We start from the raw sequence: 17,313 nt of genomic DNA, 5'->3' as shown, positions 1-17,313 counted from the left end.
GATGCTATGATTCCACTTCATCTAATGGATAAGAAAACTAAGGCAAAAAGTAAAAAAGACAAACAGTGAAATAATAAGTGCAAGTACACAGAGCTAGTAAGGACTAGGGTCTGACAGGTCCCAAAAGCCATGCCATCACTGCTGCCCCATACTGCATCTGGCACAGGTAGAGGTCATGTCTTGTTCATCACTACTACTGTACTGGACCCAGCTTAGTGCCTGGCATAGAGAGGGGCTCAGTCAATGCTGATTGATTTTAGGTGGAGCAAAAATGCCTGACACGGTGAGCACCTTTGCTGTGATTGAGTTTCTGATTCCCTGTGATGAGAAGGGGAGTCCTGGATCAAACACATTCCTCTGGCTCCTAGCTGTCATCTTTATTTGCCTTGCTTCTTTGCTCCTTCTTCCTAACTGCACCATTTGGATTCAAAGCTGGAGCTTAGTGCAGAAAAAGGGAGAACAGAACCCTGAATGACCTCTGTTGCACTGAGAAAAGAGAAACAAGAAAGTTAACAGATAAGAACCAAAATGAGGAAAGGAAAAAGTGACTAAATTCCATCACTTTAGCTTAATATTTAACCTGATGAAAGCATAACCTTATCTGAAATTTGAAAAGTCAAGGTTTTGAGTGCTAGCTCAGCACCCATTTCTTTATTATTTGATGTCTGAGAATAATTTGATGGGTGTGGCTTAACGAACTAGATCACGTGTCAGGTGTTACTCAAGCAAAAAAACAAGATACTGGTGCAATATACTTGCTTTATGCACTTGAGCAGGGAAGAAATCCACAAGGACTCACCCATCTCCTGGTCTGCAGAGAAGACAGAAACAACATGAGCACAGCAGGAAAAGTAAGCAAAAAAATGTATTACTGTTGGAAATATGTTCTCATCAATAGAACAAAGAAAGGAATACAGTATTTGATGAATAATTTAAAATTCATATCCAAATTAGAAATGATACACTGAAATACAATGTGCAATTTATGCTACAATATGTAATGTATAGTGAACTACAGTGGAAATAAGCTATTCCTAAATACCTTCAAAAAGAATGTACAGAATATGTTTCTATTGTCTTTATTTCCTACATTAAAGATATTTGCAGTAAAGTGATACTTTATTTCAAGCTAATCATGACTAATTTGTAAATCCAAAGTTAGAAAAGACTTTCCTCAACAAGTTGTCTTTATAATAAGAAACCACTATTTAAATGCATTATTATTTATATTTTTTGTGAACACAAGTAAGTTAAATCTGACAAAAGATTTCTGAGAGGATTTTATTTAGAAGACTTTGAAACACCCTTTAACTTTAACATAAAATATCTTACAAAATGCTCATTGGCCTCACCGCATTAGAATCATCAAGGTTAAGGAAGACATCAACATTCAGATTCTGATTTAAAAGGGTCCAGTATGACACAATTCAGGCAATTTCCACAGTAATCCTATGGAACAGTATCTTCCCCACATAAAAGTCAATATGGTTTTACAGAAAATTAATAATACAATTTGAATCACTTATTAGCACTAGAAACACAGGTATTTGGGTTTGCCTTTTATAAATTTCTTAATTCTTCAATGTGTTTACAGGTGCACAAAAATGCATGTGGTCATACAATATAATCAATTGACATTTTTAAATTGCTTAATCACATAAACCTGTGCAACTATTTTCAGACCTTTTTTTGTGTTAGGAGTGTATTGCACAGTAAAATATCTCACTATGATAACTCAGTTTAAAGGTTCTGAGGCTTCTCTATACACTCTGTGACAAAACAGGCTCATATCAATAAGCCTGGTTGGAAATCATCTAAGTGACCCATTGTTACTGTTATTCCACCTCACTTTATTTCATTCATTACCGATTAATACATACATTCTGCATAGAAAATAATTAGGAAAAGAATTAAATTTACCAAACTCAACTAAAAAGAAATAATGAGTCCCTAGAGCAAAAGTATACACCAATCAGATTAATGAAAATAATAACTAATGAAATAGATAATTATTCCTCCCCTCTTGGACACAGTATGAATAACTTAGTTTTTTGACAGCATTTCATTTATGTTTACCTATGCTGCATTTTACTGTCCTCAAATGCTAGATGGTGACAATACTAACATCTATTTCATAAGGTAGTTGTAAGAATTCAATAAATTAAGACTGTAAAGAATTTAAAATAGTATCTGGTACATAGAAATAAGTCAATAAATATTAGTCACTATTATTATTGTTGCTATTTTTTTTTTTTTTTTTTTGGAGACAGAGTCTCACTCTGTTGCCCAGGCTAGAGTGCAGTGCCACTATCTTGGCTGATTGCAACATCTGCCTCCCAGCTTTAAGCAATTCTCCTCCCTCAGCCTCTCAAGTAGCTGCGACTACAGGCACATGCCACCATGCCTGACTAATTTTTGTATTTTTTCCCACTTTTTACTGCCACAGAGAAGTGAAACATAAGACAAGATTGATTGTTATTCTCTGGACAGCCAGCCTTGAGACTTCAGAAAAAATTATTCAATCACTGAGTCAACTGATCCTCAATTATTTCAGCTGTAAAATAAAGCCAATAATGCAATAGTACTGCCCTGGTAGTATCCTTCCAAGGTTTAAAAATAATGCATGTTGTTTATAGCAACACAATTTTTAATTACAAAATTACAGAACCAACCTAAATGACCATCAATAAATGAGTAAAGAAAATATGGTACGTATACACCATGAAATTACTACTTAGCCATTTAACAGAATAAAATTTTAAAAAATAATGGCCTTTGCAGCAACTTGAATGGAGCTATGGCTCATCATTCTAAGTGAAGTAACTTAGAATAATGTTCTATTATTCTAAGAGTCTGAGGCAGGAGAATCACTTAAACCTGGGAGGCAGAGGTTGCATGAGCCAAGACAGTGCCACTGCACTCCAGCCTGGGTAACAGAGCAAGACTCTGTCTCCAAAAAAAAAAGAGGTAAATAGCAACAATAATAATAGTGGCTAATATTTATTGACTTATTTCTATGTCCCAGATATTATTTTAAGTTCTTTATAGTATTAATTTGCTGAATTTTCATCACTACCTTAGAAATAGATGTTTGAATAGCATATGTTTGCATTTATGAGAGGGAGCTAAGCTATGAGGATGCAAAGGCATAAAAATGATATAATGAACTTTAGGAACTCGAGGTGGGGAGGCTGGGAAGGGAGGGGAGAGATAAAAGACTGTATATTGGGGGCAGTGTACTCTGCTTGAGTGAAGGGTACACCAAAATCTCAGAAATCACTGCTAAAGAACCTATACAGGTAACCAAAAGTCACCTGCACCAAAAAACTGTTGAAATTAAAAATAAATAAATAAATTTTAAATATAAATGTAATGCATATAACTCACCAAGCAAGGGCCACAATGTGCCTGTCACATCATAGGCACCTGATAATCAGTAACTCCTATCCTACTACTAGTACCTTATTTCCAAGTATTCTGATATTTATTTTGGCATTGACCATGTTGAACATCCTGCAAAGTTAAATAATTAGACAAACACATAATGAAATGAATTTTCAGAAGAATAAATTTCAAATGAATATTTTGTCATTCTTGCAATTTTGTTGATTCTCTCTAGAAAGAATTCTGTGAATTGTACATGCTTTATCACAATGAAGACAGATTTTACACTACACTGCCAAGCACTAGAAATATGTGTTCAACATTTATTGTTAAGAACATTTATGGATAAGATCTGCTAGCCAGAAATTCAAACACACAATGTCTCCAATTCTGAAATATGTATGTGTGGGTGTGAGTGTGTATACACTCACACACACACACACACACACACACACACACACCCCAGAACATGCTGCCAAAGGTAAGTAGCAAATGGGTGTTGGAAACAAGTAACACACAGAAGTGATGGAGAGAGAAAATTAAAAGAGGAGAATAGGCAAATAGAAAGAGATAGAGATGTCATTCAAGGCAGGAAGGTAAATATATTCTTATAGAGATGGATCCTGTTGGCCTAATCAGAAAATTGAGCAAGAAAGCAGTGTATTTTATGTGAACAGACAGTGACTGTGGGCAATGTGAAAGTGACTTAGAACTCCATGTACCAGTCAATAGAAGGTAAACAAACGTTTTCAGCACAGCATTAGGAAATGTCAGGATTAAACAACTTTGGAGGAAAAATACACAAGGATAGCCTTAATGAATATATTCCATTTTATCTCAGTGTGTTATTATAGTTAACTCTGTTTATAGTTTTTTTATGTTATTGCTTTTTTAAAAGGTATTTTTATTCCCTTTATAAACCAAAGGTGAACATTTCTGTGGAGCACTTATTAGGTACGAGACATGGGACTAGATGCTGCATGTACAAAGATGAAATGACACAATTTCTGGCTTCAAGAGTGGGAAAACACTGGTACCATCTCCCTGTTTGATCTTCTAGGTAATCAAATGCAAGGCAGCTGTGCTATGGGAGTTAAACAAGCCCTTTTCCATTGAGGAGGTGGAGGTGGCACCTCCTAAGGCCCATGAAGTTCGAATTAAGGTGAAATACAATTTTCCATTTGTATTTAAGTTTTTTAAAAACTCAGAAAAATTAAAAACGGAAACAACCAACAATCCCCTGAGTCATTTTTATATGTTCATCCAGAAAATAGAATACAGTTGTTTCCAAGAAAGGTATAAATATAAATTACTAAATTTTTTAAATGATCAAAGAGTACATACGGTATAATTCCAGTAAAAAAGAAAAAATTTTCAAAGGGATGTATATCAAGACTTCAAAATCAATTAGCATTAAATATTTTTATGTGTTGATTTGCAATTTCTATTTTTCTAAAGCACGCCTTCTTGTATATTATTTAAGAAGTAACTATTCCAGGATCAGTTATTTCACAAATTATTCTAAATTTATTAATTCAAGAAAGGAAGGTAGAGGACAGTTTCAGCCTGAATAACCTTGGGGATAAACTGCATATTTCACATTTGGGAATAGTAGGGATTATTAGCAAAACCCTTGAAAGTATTTTGGAAGCACAATTTCAGGAAATTGGGATTTTTAAGTTCATTTGAGACTCATAATCTTTTCTGAATCTAAACATCTCTTTACGCTGTAGATGGTGGCTGTAGGAATCTGTCGCTCGGATGACCATGCAGTTACTGGCACCATGGTGACTCCCGTTCCTGCGATTTTAGGCCATGAGGCAGCCGGCATCGTGGAGAGTGTTGGAGAAGGGGTGACTACAATCAAACCAGGTACAGGACTCACACTCAGAGAACACGCCTTGGTTCAGCAGTCCAGGATTTCCCAGCCTGGGCGAGGAAACTGAGGCAATGAGAGATGAAAGGGTTTGCATAAGGTCACAGGGCAGCCGGGACTTCCAGGATTTCCTCCTTCCCTCTCTGCCTGCCTGACCCAAGCATTTATGCATTTAGGCACACATGTATTCTACCCTGCAACAATTATGTAGTGAGCGTTTACTACTAGATGCCAGGCACCAGGTTGGAGCCTGGAGATATGTGAGGGTCAAAAGAGACACAGTGCCTACCAGTGTGAATTCATAATCTAGTAACTTCCTTTTTAGTGCTGCTGAACACTGTCTTCTATCAAGGCCAGACAGCTAGAAATGGGAGGAGGGAAAAAACATAAGTATAGACACTGTTCTGTGCTGAGTTCAGGAAACGGAGGCTACATGGCTACGGCTGAATAAACATGACTTTTTCTTAGGTGACTTATGCAGCCCCTTCTCCAATTTCCTCTTCCGACATGGTGTCTCTTCCCGAGCATGGACTCAATGAAACAGACTAGGTAAAAGGAAACGAAAGAAACATAGCAGGAGCCATCCGCCATCAACAATGTCTGCCTTATTACCTTCAGCCATGCTTCAATGCAACTGGTTATGAATTACTAATTATATAGAGAGAATAAGTAGGACATTTCCATACCATCATTTTCACATAAATTTTACCTATAAAATGTTATGGGCCAACCGTTTTTCTTGGTCTTGTGGAAAAGGTAGCATAGGTAATCAAAAATAAAAATGATGTTTATTTCTAAGAAATCACTTTGGCCTGGGTTGGACTTGCGACCTTTTCACTCATGCTCCCTCCACCACAACAGAAAAAGTAGATGATTCACAAATTATCACCAGCCAAAAACATTTCAAAGTCAGTTCTTATCCGAAAAGTGCCTAACTTATTGTAGAGGGTTGAAATTTCTAGAGGAATTTCTGGAATTGTTCTTTGTCTCCTTTTTGTTATTTTTCCTCAAAAAAGAACTAAGATCATCTTAAAAGCATTCATTTCATAATAAAGACAAACCTAGTCACTTTGAAAAGCAAAGAACGAGTTCAAACTTCTCAGTTTTACTCTAAATCAAACTATAACAAAAAACAGGTCATACCAACATCTAGTGGGACTATTATATTCTACTTTCGACTAAAATTTATATTTATACTTACAGTAAGATTTAAATAGTTAAGGATTAAATTAAATGTCTGTAAAGCCTCCAGGAGAAATCAGTACACTGCATAAAAGTTAACTATCAATGCTGCGGAGGTAATTTTTTTAATCCATGTTGTTTCCCACATTTGCATTTCCTCTAGGAATCTTCAGGCATTTATGGCCTCAAACTGAAAACAAGGCTGTGGCAGGCAATGACAAATGACATAGTTGTGATCGAATGTATTTCTTGGCGACTTTTAAAGACACATGATTCTCATCTACACATGTGAGCTTTAAGTTTTTGCTCTATTAATTCCTGGATAGATATTGTAAAAGAATTTGTTTTATTCCTCTCCAGGTGATAAAGTCATACCACTCTTTACTCCTCAGTGTGGAAAATGCAGAATTTGTAAAAACCCGGAAAGCAACTTCTGCCTCAAAAATGCGTACGTTTCTGATGCTCTCTTTGCATAGACTTTGAGTTTGCTCATTAGTTATGTTGTGTCTCATGCCTTTGTATGTCTGTGTATTGCACTGCCCAGTCTGACCAATCCTCGGGGGACCCTGCAAGATGGCACCAGCAGGTTCACCTGCAGAGGGAAGCCCATCCACCACTTCCTTGGCATCAGCACCTTCTCCCAGTACACGGTAGTGGATGAGATTGCAGTGGCCAAAATTGATGCAGCCTCACCCCTGGAGAAAGTCTGCCTCATTGGCTGTGGATTTTCGACTGGTTATGGGTCTGCAGTCAAAGTTGCCAAGGTAGGAATGATAATGGGTGATAAAACTGGTTACAAGCAGACTGTCAGGAGCCAAAAGAGAAGCAATTTCTCACAAAAATCAAAGATTATTTTTGTAGATTTGGATTGTCAATTAAGAGTAGAAAAATGGCCCAAAAATAATTGAGAGCAAATGCTAGAAATTTCACCTGTTTATGACAGATAAAAAGTTGTTGAGAGTTAAGAAAAAGTAAGATGTCATTTTCAATAATTATTATCCCGTGTTTGCTCTTTATAAAAGCATGAAATGTTAGGCCTGAGCACTCATTTAGTAATTCATTCAACAATTAGAGAGCACCCACACGTGCCTCAGGCACTTTAGGTTCTGAGACAGCAAAAGCAAATGAAATGAAGTGTTTGTCCTTGAGGAGCATCTAGTCTGTGGATCCCCTGCTACCAGAATTAGGATCAACAGTAGAGTCCAAAGTTCTACCCGATGCACCTCCAAACCAAGGCTCACCCACTCTGTGGATTCTTAGAAGGAAAGTAATGAAGCTTCCATGATGCATAATTCACTCATTATGGAATTTCACTACTAAACTCACTCTCCTGCCATGACATGAGCATGTAAAACACACACACATGCTTCAGAAGTGATCAGTTTCAAGCAGAAATTCTTTAAAAACTCCTCATCTCAAAAGGCTGAAAATCGAGTAGTATCTTCATTTTATGAAACTGAGGTCCAGAGATATAAAGATAATTGCCCAAAAGCTCACTGCTGGTTAAATGAGAGCTGAGACTAGAACATCATTTTTCTCAAATCTCCTGCTGAGTCTTAAATCACAATACATATTATTAGCACTTTTAAATCACAGTCACAAACTTGTATTTTTCTAAGTAAGGTAGAAAGTTGTGTTGTCCCCCATAATATTGAATAACACTTGATGGGTGAATGAATGAGTGAATAGACACCCTTAAGGGAATATAAGAATGAGATTATTTGGTACAGGAAAGCATTTTACCTACAGTAAAGGCTGGCTATGGGAGACTAGGTTGAATAAATAACCCCTAGCCAATGTAAACAATTTAGAATATATCTTTTCCAAATTTCTGTCACTTTAGCACTTAATCCCTTGTTCAAATACCTCATGTTTTAGTAGGTGGTCTAATTGAACCTACCTAAGAACTGAAGCTGAGAATGCTCATATCACTAGATTTTATTCATTATTAAAATATAGAGAAACATTTCATTGCTCTTGTTCACTAGTGTATTTCTTAAAGCAGGGATATATTATTCACAACTACTGAATGTTAATAAACCAACGAGTTATTTATTGAGGATTTAATGGAATATTTTTCTGTCTTCTGGAGTACCTTTTCCACTTATTTCATTTTTCAAATATTGCCTTTGTGTATGTATGAGATACTGAAGCTGGCTATCAAGGGATTTCAGCAATCAAGAGTCCCTTCAAGATAGTAATCACTGCCATCTGGATCTCAAAGATCATCCAGTCACCTGGTTCCCAGTCTGACCTTCCCATTAGAGTCACCTGGAGACTGAGTTCCACCTGCAGAGATTCTGATTTAATTGGCATGGGTTGTGGCCTGGATAGTGGGATTTTTTTTTTAAAGCTCCCCAGATAAATCTAATATGCAGCAGTTTAAGAACCACTGACAAGTTCCACCCTTTAAATTTAAACATGAATCAACTCAAGCCAAAAGAGGTTGTGATAACAGTTTGGATAGAAGAGTCTGGGTAGCTCTTGGTAAACACTGGGAATGGCACTTTAAAGCTTAAACAATTTCTAACATCATTGCTTAATCCATTTTTGCATTTTCTGAAAACACAGGTCACCCCAGGCTCTACCTGTGCTGTGTTTGGCCTGGGAGGGGTCGGCCTATCTGTCGTTATGGGCTGCAAAGCAGCCGGAGCAGCCAGGATCATTGCGGTGGACATCAACAAGGACAAATTTGCAAAGGCCAGAGAGTTGGGTGCCACTGAATGCATCAACCCTCAAGACTACAAGAAACCCATCCAGGAGGTGCTAAAGGAAATGACTGATGGAGGTGTGGATTTTTCGTTTGAAGTCATCGGTCGGCTTGACACCGTGGTGTGTACCATGACGTGCCCTGAGATTTCTGCCTCTGCAACCTGGAGGATGCTTTTAGGCAACAGAATATATATATTCTATATAAAAAATATTTTTAATGATGAATGGAAATTTTCCATCATCTGTTTGTTACCTGGCTCATTTAATTTATTAGTATGAGAAATCTTTCATTCAATCAGGTGCATAAACCTGTCTCAAGTCATCTCCTCTTGAGAAAAGAAAAAGGGCTTGTTTTTCTTAACTGAGCCATTACATATTTACTTTATTAATTTTTAGTTAACACTTCAACCTCAAGTAAATATAAATGATGAAAATTGTGCTCTCAAATTGGCAAGTTTTATTTTTTACCCGCAATTTTAACAAAACCAGTTTAACCATTTTGTGTATGTTCTTAATGAATTCCGGACATTTTTATGCATTATTCTGTGGCCAGAAGACATGAACAACTTAGGCCAACTATTATTTTGTTAACATTATTAAATATGCTCTAAAGAAAGTGACTGCTTTAATACATCACTATCTTTTACCACAGAGACAGGACAGTGCCTGGCACATAGCTGGCACCCAATATTTGTTGAACTGAATATTTAAAAAGTCAACCAATTTTTATCACCCCCAAAGCTTAAGAGCTACATATGTCATAGCATTGTTTATAGATTACATGAGACAATACACATAACATACTTAGCACAGTGCCACCTTTCATATGGAAACCTCTCAGTAAATGTCAGCTGCCTTTTTTTTTTAAGTCTGGGTCTCTGTGATCCAGGCTGAAGTTCAATGACATGATTACAGCTCACTGTAGCCTTTACCTCCTGGGCTCAAAGTAATTCTCCTACGTCAGCCAAAAATGCAGGGATTAGAGGAATGAGCAACCACACCCAGCCTTAGTTGGCATTCTTGGTATCAAATATTATTTCCAGTCTTGCAGTGCTTACATCATCTTGGCTTATACATGTTACTTTAAAATAATTACAGATATCAATTGCAACGGGAAATACATCTCTAGCTACATTTCACCTACCCAGAATTCTCTAGAATCCTGCCAAAAAAGTCTTCAGAGACCAACGAGTTTCCATTGCTGAGGTTTTTTAGAAGGTCCAGCAGTGTGGGTAACAGGGAGAAGCACCCTGAGATCAAAGCTCTCAGCAGGCTTGACCTGGGACAAATGCCACAGATGAATTCAGTGTCAAGAGAATCCAACTTTTCCAGGGCTATAGCTTTTCTACTTATGCTCTTTTTCTGTTTTTCTCCATTTTCTCATGTGGAACTGGAGTGTTCCTTATCTCAAGACACCAAATATCTGACAGCTGCATGTTCTAAGCTGGCATTCCAAAAGTCAGAACCCAAAATCAAAAAACTAATCATTATATAATTATATATCTTGGGGGGATTCTAAACCATGTTCTTGCTATAGAACATGCTAAAAAAAAAAACTAGACTGTCTTTTGAAGTTCCCGAATAATCAGCGCAAAACCAATATACATTTGCGGAGATAAAAACAATGTTTAAAACATGGCCATTTTAGAAATGGACAGTAGAATAGAAGTCCATTTAAAATGGAGGCCATCAAGGGGACAAGAGACTAATTTTGGTGATTTAATCATTCCTCTTGTTCACCATTAAAATATCTGCTTGAAACTACAGCGTTCAAAATACTTAATAAATCAGTGAAAAATAAATTAACCCACTCACAGATTGCCTAAGAATGATGTGATGATGAAACTATATGCATATACAAGGAACCAGCTTTTATATATGTTTGTGATTATGTTTTCTTCCTTATTTCTTTATTAGGCAGAATTAAGTGCACACCAATTTACTCATCCATTCCTTCACTGAAAAACCATTTACTGGGTGTTTCCTAAATCCACGGCACTATCCTATGCAAAAGAAAGGGAATGAAGGAGCAAAAGATATGATTTCTTTCCTCTACACACTCACAATCTAGCTAAGCCTATTACATGATATTGTGCATTATAAGTAGGAACTATGCCACTCCATGTAAAGGATACTAAATATTCACTTTATTCCAGATGGCTTCCCTGTTATGTTGTCATGAGGCATGTGGCACAAGCGTCGTTGTAGGGGTACCTCCTGTTTCCCAGAACCTCTCAATGAACCCCATGCTGCTACTGACTGGACGCACTTGGAAAGGAGCTGTTTTTGGAGGTATGCAGTTAGGCTTCAGAGCTTAATTCTCATTAAGCTCAGAATTTCTTCCCTTTTGCAAGTGACAAGGAAAAGTTTTTAAAAGCAACATGATCAAAAATAAGTTAAAATTCCTATTCTATTTAGGGGCTCCAAATCTACTAAGATGTAGAACTAATGCAGACAGAAGGTCCCAAAATAGACTTTTCTGATATTGTCATTAACCAGAACATTTCATCCCCATCTGTTTTTGAAGTTGTGACTGTGTAAGGCATGGAAATTTCTAAGGAGGACGTAGCAATCTATAACAAGAATTCATATCTACACTCAAATTAGGACAACTGATAAATTTACTTCTTAACTTTGGGCATAAGCATCTGTACTATAATTTATCATCTGTACTAAAGAAAGATAATAAGTAAGAACATTTGTTATCTACAAATGTTTTTTAGGTCAAAGCACTGTAAAAGTATATGGAAGTGCTCTATCTCTTATTAACCTCAGTCACAGCAGTCTGGAATACACTTTTTCTAAACTTTCATTTATGTGGAAATTCTTCTCTTAAATTCTCCTACTTACCCCTGGTGGACTCTGACAATAATATTATCTTCTTTTCAGGCTTTAAGAGTAAAGAAGATGTCCCCAGACTTGTGGCTGATTTTATGGCTAAGAAGTTTTCACTGGATGCATTAATAACCAATGTCTTACCTTTTGAAAAAATAAATGAAGGATTTGACCTGCTTCGCTCTGGAAAAAGGTAGATTTAAAGTTGATTTTTTGTTTTGCTTAGTTTTTTACAGTAGGGGATTGTCTGGCAGAGAATGAAAAGGTAGAAGGATGAGAAAAAATTAGAGTGCCTTGGTTTTTCCATTACCAGTTCAGTCTTTGCATGGAGCGCATGTAAGATCATACTGCGAGAAGCTAAAAACAGTTGCTTTTCATTTCCTATTCTGCTGAAGCCAAATTATGTTGATTACAACAAATCTGAATGATCAGAGACATTCAGTCTTCTTTAAAAAAGAACGCTCACCTTTGATCAAATAAATAAATAGATAAATAAAACTCTATTTAAACAACATAATTATAACATAGAGTCACTGAAGGTTCTGCATGTCACCTAAATAATGCTGACATTTAATGGCTATGAATTTAAATTGTTTTCAGGACATCCTCAACATTTTCATTATGGGAGTAGGTGGAATTACACTGAGATTGTTTTCTAAGTAGATATTACTAGCTTTTTCTTTTTCTTTTTTTTTCTTTGCAGTTTACAAAAAAAAAATTACCAATAAAAGTTACGTAAAAGAGAAAGGTACTAAACCCTACTTTAAGTGTTTGTCTTACATTTTCACTAACACTTAGAAAAATAAGCCAATTCTATTTCCTACCTCTTTTTAACACTTACAATCACCCAATAAAATGAATTTTGTCACCTGCATTTATATGAGGCACAACTGAAAACAGGCAGTTATATCTAAACTGTGCCTTCTAGCTCCAGAGTCGGTGTTTTTTCCACTATACCACACTTATTTTCATGAGGCTTTCAAGTTTAAATAGCATTTCTTAGGCACTCACAAAACTGTTATACTAGATACTTTATCAACAAATAATCTTGAGGAGGGAAAGCAACTAGCACCCGCAGAGCACCGGCTGTTCTGCTAAGTGTCTTACCTGCATTATCTCATGTGACTCCCAGACAATGCTCAGTGTCAGTCTCAATCTCGCTATCTTAGAGAGGAGAAAACTGAGACTCGGAGAAGACATGACTGGGTCAAAATCATCAGATGACAGGAAGGGGAAGTAGAATTCAAAGGTAGATCTTATCATTAGAAGTTGGTTTATAAGGCCGGGCGTGGTGGCTCACACCTGTAATCCCAGCACTTTGGGAGGCCGAGGCGGGAGGATCATGAGGACAAGAGATTGAGACCATCCTGGTCAACATGGTGGAACCCCGTCTCTATTAAAAATACAAAAATTAGCTGGGCATGGTGGTGCACGCCTGTAGTCCCAGCTACTCAGGAGGCTGAGGCAGGAGAATTGCTTGAACCCAGGAGGCAGAGGTTGCGGTGAGCCGAGATCACGCCATTGCACTCCAGCCTGGGTAACAAAAGCGAAACTCCGTCTCAAAAAAAAAAAAAAAAAAAAGTTGGTTTATAGAAATGACATTAATTCTAATGTAAATATGTAAATGAAGCAACTGGATCACCTGAGGTCAGGAGTTCAAGACAAGCCTAGCCAACATGGTGAAACCCTGTCTCTACTAAAAATGCAAAAAGTAGCCAGGCATGGTGGTGCATGCCTATAATCTCAGCTACTCAAGAGGCTGAGGTGGGAGAATCCCTTGAACCTGGGAGGTGAAGGTTGCAGTGAGCAGAGACTGTGCCATTGCACTCCCACCTGGGTGGCAAAGCGAGACTCCATCTCAAACAAACAAAAAATGAAGTATCTTAGAATTAATACAAATCAACTTTATTCTCTACTTCTACGAATCCTTAAACATCTCTCTATCAAAGGTCTATTAAACCTTGAGCTCTATACTAATGACAGAGCAAGTCACAAATTCTGCTGTCAGTTTTTATAATCTTTGAAATGGAAATAATGTGAAAACCTCTCTCCTAGTGTCATGGTTTAGGTTGAAGTTTCAGTAAGAAAATGCATGAAGAATGTGACAAATAGGAAGAACTTATTGCAAGTTATTATTCCATTGTTTTTGTTTCATTCTTTTGAGATGGGGTTTCACTATTGTTGCCCAGGCTGGAGTGCAATGGCACGATCTCCGCTCACGGCAACCTCCGCTTCCCCAGTTCAAATGATTCTCCTGCCTCAGCCTCCCAAGTAGCTGGGACTACAGGCATGAGCCACCACACCTGGCTAATTTTGTATTTTTGGTAGAGGCGGGATTTCTCCACGTTGGTCAGGCTGGTCTCAAATCCCAACCTCAGGTGATCTGTCTGCCTCAGCTTCCCAAAGTGCTGAGATTACAGGCATGAGCCACCGTGCCTGGCCTCCATTGTTGTTTTATATTATTATATCAGGAACATGGGCACACAAAAATGATTGTTTGAAGATGCTAATAAAGAATTGAAGTCTAAATGACAGGCATACTCAGGATGTTATGAGTGAGCTTAAGATTGGATGAAACACAAGAGAGAACCAAAAAACATTAACTGCCCTTTTATTTAACTTCACCCAAATGCATAGGGATGGAAATGGAGTGGCTGAGAATGTAGACGTATCTTCACTAAGTCACCTCAGCTGCTCCCTGGACTCTCACATGGATGCATGTAAACATGATCTCTCTTCCTTCCCTTTGCAGTGTCCGTACTGTCCTGACATTTTGAGATAATACAGACGCCTTCCCTTGCAGCAGACTTCAGCCTCCTCTACCCTACACAATCTGGAGCAACAGATGGGCAATATCATTAATTCTACTCTTCAGAGCGGTTATCAATAAGTTGCATGTGGGAGATTTCTAAAAAAAAAAAATAGAAATTGATGTGAAATGATTTTTCAAGCAAATGTTTAAAATCCAAATGAGAACCAAATAAATCACTGAAAATCAGCTGGGCAATTGAAGCCAATAAACCTTTTTTCTTAACTATTCTACTTGTGTCATCTTTCACATTGAGGAAAATATCTCCTGTGAGAAAAATATTTCCTGTGACTTCTTTCATTTTTTGGTATCATCATAATCTTCAGTCACTGAATCCCAGCGGAGGGGACCCTTCACTTGCCCTGAACTTACCCATGCTGGGCTATTGTGCTTGACGACTCCAACCCTGTAATTCGATTTTCACTGTCAGAATTTTCCTTTTGTTAATAAAACGTACCAGAGCCCTAAAACAAAAACTACAGTATAGTAAAGAATAGACTCAAATTTACAAGTGAAGAAGGTCCAGAAGTTCTAAATCCAGAAAATTTCTTAGAACTCAAATAAAATGTTGCACATTTTCATACAGTGAAGGAAAGTGTTTTTATTGTTTTTATACTATTTTTTACAGTGAAATTATAACTGAATTTTAAAAACAAAAGCAGTTTTTGTGTTCCACATGATGAATTTAGGTTCAGATACTAAATGTGAAAACTGAACTATTCCTGGAATCGTGTTCAAAAAAATCTGTAATTTTTGCTCATGAAAGTCCTTCTTTGGCTAAACAGTCTTAGTTTATGATTCCAGTTGACTGAAAATGAGATATAAAGTAATTTAAAGCAATATGGTGGCTTTAAGAGTGTGGATGCGATGGCAAATGCTGTGAGCATCGAATGTAAAGTTGGCAACTAAGAAATGGCAAAACACATAGAGCACTATGTTTTTCAAATGGACATATATAAACATGTATACAAGGATACATTTTTGAAAAATTGTTTTCAATCTAGAACTTTTCTATTAACTATCATGTCTTACATCAAGTCTACGAACCTAGAATTAGTTTAATATTTTGAATATGTAAAGGCCTGTGGTGCCCATTTGTTAATGCTTTCCCACTCTCAGATTAGCATTTTAGCTTTATCTCTAAATGTGACATGCAAAAGTTATTCCTGATAAAGAAGCTACACCTGTCACCAAACATGCTACTTGTTGCAGTATCTACGGTCTATTACATGTTGCGGAAGACCCTAGACATAACGTAAAAGAGTCTATCATTTACTGTGTGACCTTCAGTAAGTCACTCAATCTCCCTGAGCTTGTTCATACACTGTTTTGAAGACATTACTCAACCAACCTATAACAGCTTTACCAAGCAGGGATGATGGTAATGAAAGCACCTTGCCAACTGGGAAGGGCCATGTAAATGTAGGAAATATGTGATTTTTTGTCAAGAATGCTGAAGGAGATATTTAGGGTCAAAACAGTTTTCAGAATGTCCCTAAGATAACATCATGGGACACTACCTGTTGATGGTGCTCTGTGGCTTTTACACTGATGCTGATGGTAGGAGAGCTAGAAAAAGTAAAGGGGGTTCTACATGCCCCATTGCACAGCAGTGACCATCAAATCCTGCCAGTGGCACAGAGGCTGGCATCTAGCTTTCACCATCCTTCCTCCCAGGTTCGGGGAGCAGGAAGAGGGAGGGGCATTAGGTGGGCACTGCCAGTGTTGTCATAGAGTGAAACAGTTCTCCATGGGGTAGGAGTGGCACATGGGAGCCTTCTGCACCATGCACTGGCTCCTAGTTACACTGACATTGGTGGGAAGGAGGCAAGTCAAAATCGAAATATAGAAGTAGAACCCCAGATTGGCTTGTGTCCTGGGGGGCCTAAAGTGGTGCATATGATCAGGGTGACTTCCAGCAAATTTTGACTCTGGAATCAAAAACTTCTATATTTGCCAATGCCCTCTCCATCATGGAACTCTGTGAACGTACATAGTTTGCACTTATTTTAGCCAGCAGCAAAAAGCTTAGTCAAAGAATCTTTTTAAACTTCAAAGAAACAAAAGTTTATGTTGATGGTTTAATTAATAACTCTGATGTACTGACTTAGCACGTCCAGAAAGAGCACACAAACAAAACTCTGAATTAACCTTTTGCAACTTTACAAATCATACATGCCGCTCTGGGTCTAGAAAGAAAGTCATCTTGACAGAATTATTAGAAAACTGCTCAGGCATTGAAGTACAGTGAGAGCAAGTCTGTATCTGATAAATACAGGCTTAGACACCTAACTCTTCAATTCTGTTACCAAACAATTATTGCACAAATAACCTCTAGTTAGGTGTTCCCTGAAAATGTTAAAGAACTATTTTATTAAAGTACATTAAATTCTATTTGCCTATCGAATCCCTAGCAAAATTTAGGAAGTGGGCCATTGCATAAAAAGAGAAAATAAAATTGGTGGGACAAGAATAAAAGTCAAATGGGAGCAGTATGCTTGTTGCCAAACACTGT

The 17,313-nt window shown here is 37.3% G+C and overlaps 1 protein-coding gene across 2 annotated transcripts; it reads left to right on the top strand.

Annotated features, from left to right (window-relative positions):
* The first annotated feature begins 741 nt into the window (after positions 1 to 741).
* LOC101040360 (alcohol dehydrogenase 1C) lies at positions 742 to 15,026 on the top strand. Of its 2 annotated transcripts, none has more exons than XM_003929523.4 (9): positions 742 to 851; positions 4,445 to 4,546; positions 5,118 to 5,256; positions 6,803 to 6,890; positions 6,987 to 7,206; positions 9,014 to 9,274; positions 11,311 to 11,446; positions 12,044 to 12,182; positions 14,742 to 15,026. In XM_003929523.4, exons 1-9 carry the CDS (start codon positions 834 to 836, stop codon positions 14,764 to 14,766), a joined length of 1,128 nt encoding a protein of 375 aa, XP_003929572.2. In that variant the 5' UTR covers positions 742 to 833; the 3' UTR covers positions 14,767 to 15,026. The 2 variants fall into 2 exon arrangements, with proteins under 2 accessions (XP_003929572.2, XP_074252592.1); XM_074396491.1 differs by lacking the exon at positions 4,445 to 4,546 and adding an exon at positions 4,311 to 4,444 and having other exon boundaries at positions 767 to 851.
* Positions 15,027 to 17,313: the final 2,287 nt, after the last annotated feature.

Source organism: Saimiri boliviensis, chromosome 3, assembly GCF_048565385.1.
Source record: "Saimiri boliviensis isolate mSaiBol1 chromosome 3, mSaiBol1.pri, whole genome shotgun sequence".
NCBI classification, from domain to species: domain Eukaryota; kingdom Metazoa; phylum Chordata; class Mammalia; order Primates; family Cebidae; genus Saimiri; species Saimiri boliviensis.
The sequence above is the reverse complement of the archived record's forward strand: the minus strand, read 5'-3'. Positions and strand labels throughout refer to the sequence as shown.